Below are 12838 nucleotides of genomic sequence, written 5' to 3' on the forward strand. Positions count from 1 at the left end.
TGCATCCAATCAGTCTTGTGTAATAAGATTATTCAGGGTGCATAGAGCATTAACCACTTCCCGACTGTGCTGTAGCCAAAAGACGGCTACAACGCAGTCATCCAGTTCTGGGAGGGCATCCATGGACATCTTCCCAGAACTATGTACCCCCTGGGGTGTGCATCTGGTGTGCTCTGTTATCGCTGTCTCGTTCGGACACAGCTGATCGTGCGGCAAGGGTGCCAATCACAGTGGCCCTTTACCATGTGGTCAGGTGTGTCCAAATACAGCTGATCTTATGTAAACAAACTTGCCAGTTATTGGCATTCTTTTCCTTGCATGCTGTCACAGTGTGAGGAGAGGCGGGCAAGAAACCGGCAATTCCGATAGGGCACATTTATACTGATAATCAGTGCAGTCTCATCAGTGCCACCTATCAGGGCCGCCTTATGAGAACCTATCAGTGCCCATCAGTGCAGTCTATCAGTGCAACCCCATCAGTGCCTTTTCATCAGTATCCATCAGTGCCGCCTGTCAGTGCTGTCTCATCAGTGCGGCTTATCGGTGACCATCAGTGCCGCCTATCAGTGCAGCCTCATCAGTACCGCCTCATCAGTACCACCTCATCAGTGCAGCCTCATCAGTGGACATCAGTGAAGGAGAAAAATTACTTATTTACTTATAAGTAAAAAATTACTTATTTGCAAGATTTTTTGATCCTTTTTGTTTGTTTAGAAAAAAAATAGAAAATCCAGTGGTGATTAAATACCACCAAAAGAAAGCTCTATTTGTCTAAAAAAAAATATTAAAAATTAATATGGGTACAGTGTTGCATGACCGCACAATTGTCTTTCAAAATGTGAGAGCGCTGAAAGCTGAAAATTAGCCTGGGCAGGAAGGGGGTGAATGTGCCCAGCATTGAAGAGGTTAATATACATAGGTATATTGATCTAACAGTCCTTGTGTACATTTCATGGGTGCCTTTCTGGTCATTGCATAGAACTAATAGGTGATGTGTAAACACAGCATGTTACCGATATAAAATGGGTAATTCGGACTCACTGATATAAATATTTCTAGAAAACACACACCGTCATTAGAGTTACAGAAATAGCTTGTTATAAGCTGTTTATACCGTACTGTGTGTCACAAAACTCATTACACGAAGCTGACAAAAAACTGCTAATGAACAAAATCTGCAGGGAAGACAGTTAATTATGGAAAATTGTACCGCTGTATATTGAATTAGTGCCTCATATCCACTAACTGGTTTGGAGTTATAGAGCAATTAGGCTTGCAGTAATTAAATAGAACCGCTTCCTACTTCTCTACTATTCTTCTTTCAGCTCTGTCTGGACCTGGACTTATCCAGACTACAGAACACTGTTTGAAGTCCACCGAACGATTCCTGGCAAAACTATCTGACGTCACTGATCAACTGGGAAATGTAAATGTGCTCAAGCTTATGAGACTCATCATATTTGACACCTCTAACAACCTCTTCCTAAGAATTCCTACTGACGGTATGTAAGCCAGAACATCTGTATTGAACCCCACTGCAATAATTATGTGCCTGGTTCACAGCTCAGCTTTCGCCCTTTGCTGTCCTCGACATGCTTTATTGTCTTTCCTAGAGAAAGATGGAGCATCTCCAGAGGATCTCCAGAGTCTCTGGTGCCGGCCATTATTCTCTATGGCAGGTGCCAGTCATGGCACAGAATAGTAGAAGCGGAAAGCTAAGGTATGGGATTGAAGCAATTCCATGGCAATCAGCCCACTATAAGTCTAATTAATAAAAATAAACCTACTCTATAAATATGTACGATCCAGGTTAATAAGGTGCCTACATTTTTTTTTCTAATAGGCCGTAACTTTTTATGAAAGCAGTTATAAGGTACGCCAGGGATGTGTCCTGCACTGGAGATATTTCTCCACTATTTGGGTTGTGGTCCTTTTAAGGAAGAGTACAAGAAACATTTCTGAGTACTCAGGGGTTTTCACCAGGGGTTCCAGATGAAAAAAAAAGAGTTTACAGTTCTCTCAGGATAGGCAAGTCCTCATTTGGGACCCAAAATTTGAAAACTCAGAGAGACTGGGAGACAGCCTCCAAACCCTGATTACAGGTTCTCTGGTCCTGAAAGAGTTAACCCATCTGCATTAGAGTCCAAAAATGGAACAGGAAACGGCCAGCAGATGTCTGTTGGGTAGAGTGGAGTAATTCACAGCTATGTGCTAAGTGTGGACTGTCTGCCAACTGAGACTGTTTGCTGAACTGCTGTGCCCCTTGTGGCACCCTGAAACAGGCAGAAATCCTAAACCCTGGTATGGGACTGGCATACTGGTGATGAACCATCGTATTGTTTTTTGTGAGACCAGGGTTATGGAATGTTTGTTATTTTTGCTGAAGAAAGCTGTCTTGTTTGCTTGTTTTGAGAAGTTCAATAAAAACTTTAAAAGCGGCTGGAAGGGTGATCTCGAGCTCTCCATATTATAGAGTGTATATACACTACAAGCAGCGCCAACTCACTAAATCTGTTATAGACAAATTGATACAAGAAGAAATGTGGTACATATAAACTATCTTTCAATAAATTGCTCAAAAGTGGAAGCTCCGCTTGTTTGCTTCCTCCCCCCCTCCGGTGCCACATTTGGCACTTTTGCAGCGGGGAGGGGGCAACAGGTACCTTTTTTTGACAGGTACCCTTCCCCACTTACAGGGAACCTGGCTGCGGCGAGGTCCCCCTGGATTTTTCACCCCCCTTCTTCCGTCACCGGGCCAGGTAGAAAGCGCAGCACGCTTCGCGCATGTGCAGTAGGGAACTGGCTGTGAAGCCGAAAGGGCCAGTGGTGGGCAAATTCAACTTATTCTGGTGAATCTGTGGCCAAATCCAGGTATAAATATGGTTTATGACTATGGCAAAATGTTTGCTGCAATCCAAAGAGAGTTAATTGCTAGGTAAACTGTTCATCTGCCATTACTTGACTACTCAATGGCCAAAGATGTACTAGGTACATCCTGCAGGACTTAAAGCAATATTAAACCCAAAAAACAAAACTTGATTATTAATTGATACTAAAGTCTTTTTTTTTTTTTTTATTTGTCTAAAAGTAACAAATATGTTAAACTCACCTGCTCTGTGCAGTGGTTTTGCACAGAGCAGCCCCGATCCTCCTCTTCTCGGGTCCCTTGCTAGAGCTCCTGGCCTCTCCCTCCTGCCGAGTGCCCCCACAGCAAGCAGCTTGCTATGGGGGCACCTGAGCCAAGCCGCTGCTCTGTGTGTCCATTCAGACATGGAGCCGTGGCTCGGCCCCACCCCCTCTATCTCCTCATTGGCTCACTGACTTTGATTGACAGCAGCGGGAGCCAATGGTGCCAACTGTCTGTCTCAGCCAATCAAGAGAGAGAATGCATTAAGATAAAAAAAAACTATTGCTTTAGAACCACTTTAAATGTGAAGGCTGCATTTGTTTCCTTTTTTTTTTTAAGGATTTTTTTTCACCTGGTGATCTGACCGGTAATGGCTTCTCTATCTATGGAGAAACAATAGAGTCACCCTTGGACAACAGCATTGCAGCACTGGAGAGGGTCGTGTTAGATGGACTAGTAGATTTAGAAGGATCTCACATAAGTGACTAACAAAGTAAAGCTTAACTCCACCTAACACTTTTTAAGCAGTTATAGCAACCTTTCCCTTTTGGGATAACATAAAGGTTTTACCTAAATGGCAAAAAGTTGACAATTGTAAGCACCCCTGTCAGTGTTAAATGGCTTGGCTCAACCCTCTGAAACCCACTTTGGTTGCATAGCTTAGTCTTAAAGGATGTTGAAAAATAACAGCAGAATCAACAGATAAAAAAAAGTCACAGGACAATGGCTGCTTGGTTAATGCTGGTGACAGGCTGAATCATATCTGTAATTTTTTATTTTGCCCTTAAAGCGGGCCTTCAGTCATTGTTTCAACTTTCCATCTATTAAATCTTCTGTCCTTGTTGTTTTAACTTTGGATAGTGAAACATTTTTTTTCTGCCAGTTAATACCTTATACAGCACACTTCCTGTTTCTTTTCTGGTCATTAGCCTAGGCTTATGACATCATGCACAGCTCTCTCTCACTCTTGTGAGAGTTTGCCAGAAAGGGAGGGGGGATGAGTCATAAGAGGGCCAATGAGAGCTGCAGGGCTGCAGAGCTGGAGGTGTGCCCCTGAGTGTTTGTGTAAATCCAGGAAGTGAACAGGCAGCAGCTTCAGCTGCCCACAGTTAAAATGGCTGCAGCCAGACTCAGTGGAGGGAGATTTCTGCAGCATAATTGGCAAGTACAGGATCACAGTATATATAAACTAATATGCAAAGTGGTTGGAGGGAAACTTCAGAATGGCAACGATCTTTTTATTACAAATTATGTGAGCAGACTGCAGTTCTTCTTTAATATCACTTCAATTTCAACCTCCACATAGTGCCTAATATGCTCTACATTCCTCCTTCTCTCCCCAGCTAGCTTTCTCCCATGTGCGCCCTATGCTGGGACCCTTTATCAGTTTAATAGTTAAGGTACTGGCCTGAGTCCAAGAGCCTCATTCATAGAAACAATATAAGTATTTTGTTACATAGTAATTAGTTACAGCTGTTACATGCAGATAGCTAGATGCTCAGCATCATTATCTGCAGTGAACCTGAAAATGTATTGTTTTTCTTTTTTTCTGAATAGAAATCATTTCCTATTTTATCTAGTCATATCATGCTAGCCCTTAAATAATGTGAAACTGAAATGGCTTTGGTCATTTCATTAATTGACCGCTTAGTCCCACACAGTGCAGGTATTATGTACCTGGTGAAGACTGAAATGATGTGGAGGCCTTTCTTGCACCTCTCGCTTTACACTCCTGAAGGTGGAGACAGAGAGTGTAAAGGCAAGGAGTGGCACGAGTGCCATAGTAGCTAGCTGGTGATGTCCACCCTGTAGGTGGGTAGAGCTGGTAGTCACAGTCCTTGGAGCAGGATGCAGGAGCAGCTTGGCACCAGAGCATGGGATGAAAGCAGAACCAGGAGAAGAGCAGCAGTCAGCGGCAACCAGGAAGCGAGGCAGGCAAAGCAAGTCCAGGAGATAGGCCAAGGTCGTTAACAGCCGGGCAAAAAAATACAAAGTCAGCAGGCAGATCGGTTCCAGTAAACAAGCCAAGGTTGGAGTAGTAGGTAACAGAGCTAGAGCAAGAGCACAGGTGAAGTCCAAAGGAAAGCCGGGTCATACACGAATAATCAGGGACAGCAGATCAGGTCTTGAGAACACAGGAACAAACTGAATATCATTCAGCAACTGCTCACAGTGATAGAGCAGTTTGAATAAGCCACTGGGCAACAAGTGCTAATTGGCATGCGCACATGTGCGTGTACAAGTTCACCAGTCGCCCAATCGTGATAAACTGGCCCTGCACAAGTGACATTGGTCTTTCGCTCATTAATATTAGCACATGTGCAATGTGCATGAGCATGAATCCGCACTTCACTTTAGGTACTAGAAATCTGGTTTGCCTTACAGCAGGAAATGGTAGTGGCTATGTGGAGGCAAAAGAGGCTCACACTCTATATGCAACCCCCCCCCCCTTCTCAGCAGAGCACCCAAGGTGGGAGCCTCTCCTACCTCTGCCTTGGCCTCACATCAAAGGTATGGCAATGGACCCTATATCCATCTCGATGGTGCCAGGACCTTGGAATGCTGGAGAAGATGGTGCAGGGACCAGTCTATCAGCACAAAGGAGTGAAAGATCAGGTAAGTACCGTAAATCTATTTTTCCATGCCCCCTATACCTAAACAAGTAGTTAACTGCAGTGCCAGTGCAGCCCACTGCAACAGACTACTTTCAAGTTTCCTGGAGTCCAACTTTAAATGTTTTTAGCCCTGAACAAGATAAATAAAGAAACAAAGAAAATGTACTTAACTACTTTATATTGTTCCCCTTGTAAATACTGCAGAATATATATATTTAAGAATGAACAAAATGTTTCTGAAAGCTACGGTAAGGGCAAGTAGCTCAGATTGAAAACATTTTGAATGCATAGGGTTTCTAAAGTGTATCAAAAGTAATAAATTACAAAACAATAACTAAAAGTATCACAAAAAGAATCACTTTTTCATTTCATACTGAAGTACACCAAATAGAGTTATGCCCCGTACACACGGTCGGACTTTGTTCGGATATTCCGACAACAAAATCCTATAATTTTTTCCGACGGATGTTGGCTCAAACTTGTCTTGCATACACACGGTCACACAAAGTTGTTGGAAAATCCGATCGTTCTAAACGTTTGATGAAGATAGTTTGAATTATTTTGGAATTTTAACCCTTTTAGATTAAACAATTACATATTTTATTCATATGTAACTGTTTAGATATGTTAACTCATAAAATTGAGGTTGTATTGCTTCAGATTAGAATAAACAAAAACACAATTCTAGGAACTAGTTAGGTAATAATATATTTGTTTTAAGAAAAAGAAAGAAAAAGCTTCCATTACTTCTGGATTATTGAACATATTTGTCCTAAAAAGTAATAAATCTATTGTTATTACCTGATAATATATAACTGAACAAGAATTTCCTTATTTCACTTATATATTCTAAGGCTATATGAATCAGAAGTAATAAGAAATATAACTGGAATGTAACATGATCCCACACAGTGTGTGACTATCAGAATGCAGTTACATTCAGTTATAAATATAGGTTTTTTTATAGAGAACCATCTCTTAGTATAATAAATGAAGAGATATCAGGAATTAGGATGTCAGTCCATTGAATCTTCTTGGTCCATGGATGATGTGGCATAACGGCCTCTTTTGTGAGAATGATGATTCCCATTTTGTTCTGAAATTTTCTGGGTGCTGCCTGAAGGTGAAGATGACGCCATTCTTCTGCGTGTGGGAGTGTTGCTGCTTGTGGGTTCTGTCAGATTTAATTTTAAAAGGGTTTGTTGTAGTTCATCTGCTGATCTGCTTCTGTAAATTGTACCTTGGTAGTTAAATCTGACTGAAAAGGGGAAGCCCCATTGATACATAATATTGTGGCGTTGCAGTTCCATTAGTTGGGGTTTCATGGATCGTCTTTTAGTAATAGTAAGTTGGGATAGGTCAGCAAAAATTTGATAATTGTGTCCTTGAAAATTAAGTTCCTTTTTTTCTCTTGCAGCAATTAGTATTTGTTCTTTCGTTCTGTAATAATGAAATTTTGTGATTATATCACGTGGGGGTCCATCTTTCTTTTTGGCTGTGAGGGCTCTGTGTACTCTGTCCAGTTCTAAACGTTCAATAGGGATATCTGGCTTTAGTTCTTGTAATAGAGCAGTAATAGTAGATTGCAGGTCTGTCACAGTTTCAGGTATTCCCCTTATGCGCAAGTTTGAACGTCTGGCTCTATTTTCGTAATCTTCGAGCTTAGTTTGAAGTATTAAATTCTCTTTTTTTAATTGTTCCAATTCTGTTATATTTTCTTGGGTTGTGATTTTAATTTCATCCATTTTTATTTCTAAGGCTGCGGTGCGGTTTCCAAGCTCTCTTATTTCTTTGGTTAGGCTTTTTGTTATTTGGTCTGAGGTTTGTTTTAAAGCCTTATGAAGCATCTTTTCAAATTGTAATAATATTACTGGGGATACTGAGGAGGCTTGTGGAGAAGTTTGTGAGAGGATTTGTTCTGTATCTGACTCAAATGGAGAGTCTTGCTGTGACATTTTCTGTCTGTGAGAGCGCCCTGATGCTGTATCTTGTGAGGTGACTGGAGCTGCTTCAGCTGCAGTGAGTGCCTGTGAGCTCTTTGTGAGGTGATTTTTATTTCTGCCACGGTTTCCTCCCAGTACCATATTTCCTGCCCAAACTTTCACAGTTTGTTCCCTGGGGCAAAAAGGTTCAAATGGATACTTTTTGAGCCTGCAGGCTCCGCTTTGTCCTTCTCTTCTCTCCTCAGCGGTGTGGAGCTCTAACAATGCATGTCTGCTCCGCTAGGCTCCGCCTCCTGCCCCCCGAAATTTGCTGGTTTCAGAAAAAAATTCTATCCTGCTCCTTCGCATTTTTATGTCACTACAGCTGAAAGCCAACATTGACGTAACCCCAGTAACAATTAAAAAATGAAACAAACAAAAAAATAAAATGTGCAAACAAGTCTACTAATGTATCAGATGTTTAAAACATAAAGTCCTTTTTTTAAGAGAGGACGTAGTCTTTAATTTTTATTTCTCTGAGCTTGTATTGCACAATATACAGTACATAAGAAAACTTATTGCATGTATGTATGTTTGGACATGGCTTACACATGTGTCAATTTTACCACAGATGTTGTGTTCTTTCAGAAAATGAAATTGTCCTGAAGATCCAGAAATACTTTGAGGCATGGGAAACCCTTATCTTGAAACCTGACATTTTCTTTAAATTTTCCTGGCTCTACAAGAAGTATGAGAAATCAGCGTGAGTTATCAGTGTCTAAACAAAGGTCTTCCCACAGTGAATGTAACTGTACCAATTTAAAAATAATTACACTAGTTCTGAAAATAATCTTTTTTTGTGTACTCTAGAAATGACTTGAAAAAGATTGTTGAAATTCTCATCGAACAAAAGCGGCGGGAGCTTTCAGCTTCAGACAAACTGGAGGAGCATCTTGATTTTGCTTCTGAGTTAATCTTTGCACAGGTGTGTAGAGTTTAAATGTACGAAAAACATGATTTAATGGGCTTGAGTTACTAAAAGCAAATAGGCTCTTCTCTTTGCAAGTGAAATTTCACTTTGCACAGGGATTTTCCCCTAGTTTAGCAATGTAGTGAAGCTCTTCAGACTGCCAATAATGTGCAAGCTTTGGATATTCTTTGCAAAGTGAATTATCCAACATTCAATATGCACAGCTAAAGAGGCAATGTCTCAGGCATCATGGATCAGAGTACAAGCAAAAACATACCCAAAAATACATTTCAAATATTATAATGTAATTTGTTCATTTAATAAAAGGTGTCAGTGATAACATCTTATTAAACTTTGAAGATTTTCTGTTGCAGAATCATGGAGTCCTAACCGCTGAGAATGTGAACCAGAGCATTGTAGAAATTTTGATCGCTGCTCCGGACACAATGTCCGTGTCTCTCTACTTCATGCTAACTCTGATCGCACAGCATCCAAAGACTGAGGAGATGATCCTGGATGAAATTCATGCTGTTATTGGTAAGAATCATAGTTGTTGCGCAATAAAACATTCCTTTATATCATAAATGTGTGGATCCAACACAATGTTTGTGGATATGAACTCATTGGGGTTGAGTTTCTAAAGGTTCTAGACCAGTGATGGCGAACCTTGGCACCCCAGATGTTTTGGAACTACATTTCCCATGATGCTCAACTACACTGCAGAGTGCATGAGCATTATGGGAAATGTAGTTCCAAAATATCTGTGGTGCCAAGGTTCGCCCATCACTGTTCTAGACTGTTCACTTTGCAAGGGAAGTTGCTCTTTGCATTGGGGATTTTCCTCAGGGATTTGTGAATGAAGTGAAGCTCTGCTGACTTCTTTAATCCAATCATGTGCAAGCAAAAATGAGTTTTTTTATTTCCCTTGCATATGATTGGGTATTCTTTGTAAAGTGAACTTTCACCACATTCACTAATCTCTGAGGAAAATTCCCATGCAAATTGCAACTTCCCTTGCAAAGTGAACATCCTATTTGCCTTTAGTAAACCAACCCCATTTTCTGTAAATGTTGTTCAGTTCATTAAAGATTATTTGTAATCTCAAACTTTAATATCAGCCTCATCATTGTCTGCTGGTTGTAATATGTCGGTTGGTACAATAGCTTTTATTTTTTCATTGGTGCATTATTTTTTCTTTCAGTATCTGAAACATTTAACATGGGACAGTCTTCTCTGTCAGGGATAGCTATCTAGTTAATAAGGTTGAAAAAAGACTTTGGTTTAACATGTTGCATCTCCCTCAGCTATGGTCCCGGGGAAGGTGAAAAAAACCCTTGGGCATCTTTTGACAATTCTCTATGACTTCTCAAAGGCAACTGGGTCAATTCCCTGTATCAAAATATTCCTTTCTTACTCTCATTATTGTGTTTCCACACATTACTGTGCATTTCACAGCTTGATTACTCCTATTGTAAAGCCCCCTTTCCTAAAGTGGTGGAAATCCCTCTTTCTTTCATGTACAGATGATGTTTTATTGTCCTTTGCCCAGTCCTAGATGTAAAAAGTTTGTTTTCTGAATCTACCGACCTTCAAAATATGTATACATTTGAATAATATTCCTTTATGGCATACATTTCCCAAATTAAACATACTCCAATATTTCTAATCTTTGATTTCAATTACTTCAGAATAGGGTTGCACCAATACCACTTAAGATTGAGTACAAGTACCAATACTTTTTTTCAACGACTGGCCAATACCGATTACCAATACTTTCTTTTTAATGTCATGTGACAGTGGCACTAATATGCAGCACTGATGAGGCAGCACTGATGGGGTGGTACTGATGGGCACTGATAGGTGGCACTGATGAGACGGCACTAATGGGCACTGATAGGTGGCACTGATGATGGGCACTGATGAGGCGTGGACTGTGTCAGTAGTTTTTTATTTTTATTTTTTTCATTCTTTTTTACAATTCATATATATATATATATATATATATATATATATATATATATATATATATATATATATATATATATATATATATATATATAAATATATATATATATAAATTTTTTTTTTTTTTACAATGCTTTTTTTGGGGGGAGGGGATAGTTCTAGTGTTTTTTTATTTCTTAATATTTTCTTAACCTTTAAATATTTATTATAATTCTTTTTTTTTATTATCAGCCCTGTTGGGGGTCTTTGGTAAGATATCAGGCGTCTAAACAGACCCCTGACAACTCCCCTTTGAGACAGAGAAAGGGACTGAGGACACTGATTCACCGGTCTCTTTCTCTGCAGCCTCAGCTGCACTGAAGCTGAATGGACAGAAGACAGCGGCTCCTCTCCATTCATAAACTGAAGCATTCTAAACACAGTTTACCACTGACTCTGTGCATTCGGAAAAGGAAGGAGCCGGTAAATGACAGATCTGGGGCAGGGGGGACCAGATGAGGACCCGGAGAGAGTGAGGGCCATACAGGGGACCCGGAGAGAGCGAGGGCTATACGGGGAGATGGAGGGGGGCACGGAGAGAGTAAGGACCATATGGGGAGCTGGAGGGTGACCCGGAGAGACCCGGAGAGAGTGAGGACCATACGGGGGAGCTGGAGGGTGACCCGGAGAGAGTGAGGACCATACAAGGAAGCTGAAGGGGGACCCGGACAGAGCGAGGACCATACGGGGGAGCCGTAGAGAGCGAGGAGCACAAAGGGGTGATGGAAGGGGACCCAGAGAGCCAGGGGAAGAGGACACAGGGGACGATCAGTGCAGTGGTAGGGGGGAGGTACAAGAACCAATCTCCCTGTGTGCCTTTCAATAAAGCTGCGGACGGGGAGTAGAGGAGAAGCGGCTGTCAGATGCTTTATTGAAAGCCACACAGGGAGATCTGTGCTTGTTCCTCCCCCCCCCCACCGCACCAATCACCTGTGAGGTTTCCCGCCCTCCCTGCTATGCTGAGGATGCCTGGCCTGATACAACAGGTAAACAGGTATCGGATCAAGCATCGGAGCATTTGCACGACTATCGATACTCGTGCAAATACTTGGTATCGCAAGCCTCCCTCCTCATTCCCAAACTGCTTCTGGGTACCAGACTGCCTTCAGATTTCCTGCTCCAGGCCAAGATTCTAAATTTCTTTTTGGGTCCTTTCCTCTAAAAACACTAGCTTGATGCTGATTCATACATTAGAGGGCCACACACTTAGGGGGACTAGTCCGTAAATATGGTTTGTTGGACTCACATCTCTGAAAGCAGTGTACACCTTTTTGTATAGAAAAACAGAGGAAAGGAAAATATAAAAATGGTGTACTGGGAGTAACAAATCATAAAATATAAAAATATAAATATACAAAAATAAAAATATAAAACTGGCGCACTGAGAGCAGTAAATCAATCAACATTTTCAGATATCTACTGTCCTTGAATTGTCCCACTGCACGATATCAGTTCACAAGAACAGTTTGCTCATCTACTGATTACGTATAAAAAGCTAGTTGGAAGTGAAAATTAAAAACAGTATGTTTTTTAAATGTAAAATCTATGTAAAATTTTACCATAAAAGCTGAAAAAGTGACTTTGTTCCTTTTAATGACTATTATGTGCCTCAAGGTAGCCTTTATGTCAGATTATATCTTTCTAATGTTTTGCAATGTTTTCCACCCCCCATGCAATTTCACTCTCCACCTGCTCTGAGACATACAATAAATAGCAGCTAGACTTAAAATCAGTTTATTGTATCAGATCAGGCAGCTTGGTTGCCAGAGGTTACAGCATATCATTACCGCTTATTGACTGGTTGCTAGAGGTTACAGCACACTTTACGGCTCACTGATTAGTTGCTAGAGGTTACAGCAAATGATTTCTGTTTGTTAATTGGTTTCTAGAGATTACTGTACATCAGTACTGCTCACTGATTGGTTGCTTGAGGTTACAGCACGTCATCTCCTCACTGCAGGGGAGCATGATATACATACGAATGCCACCTTTATTCACATATCAATACCGCCGGCCGCAGCTATTTGCTTAGTAATGCCGCCACTAATTACATATGAGTGCCGGTTATTTACATGTAAAAACAGGGTCTGCAGGTGAGTCATCCGTACACAACAATAGGGCAGAGCTGGGCAGCATTAGTACCAGCACTTCACACTGACATATCGGGACACAGCACAGGACTAAAACTTCAAGGGACAAG

General features: G+C 41.0%; 1 protein-coding gene across 11 annotated transcripts in view; it reads left to right on the forward strand.

The window, feature by feature from the left end:
- Window positions 1–12838, forward strand: part of CYP19A1 (cytochrome P450 family 19 subfamily A member 1) — a 105954-nt gene that overhangs the window by 76888 nt on the left and 16228 nt on the right. For all 11 annotated transcript variants that reach the window (XM_073618693.1, XM_073618696.1, XM_073618694.1 and 8 more), the window contains 4 exons: window positions 1326–1502; window positions 8313–8427; window positions 8535–8649; window positions 9009–9171. In XM_073618693.1, the coding sequence (XP_073474794.1) occupies window positions 1326–1502; window positions 8313–8427; window positions 8535–8649; window positions 9009–9171 (570 nt within the window). The remainder of the gene's footprint in view (window positions 1–1325; window positions 1503–8312; window positions 8428–8534; window positions 8650–9008; window positions 9172–12838) is intronic.

The sequence above is a fragment of the Aquarana catesbeiana genome, linkage group LG03 (genome assembly GCF_042186555.1).
Source record: "Aquarana catesbeiana isolate 2022-GZ linkage group LG03, ASM4218655v1, whole genome shotgun sequence".
Taxonomy (NCBI): domain Eukaryota; kingdom Metazoa; phylum Chordata; class Amphibia; order Anura; family Ranidae; genus Aquarana; species Aquarana catesbeiana.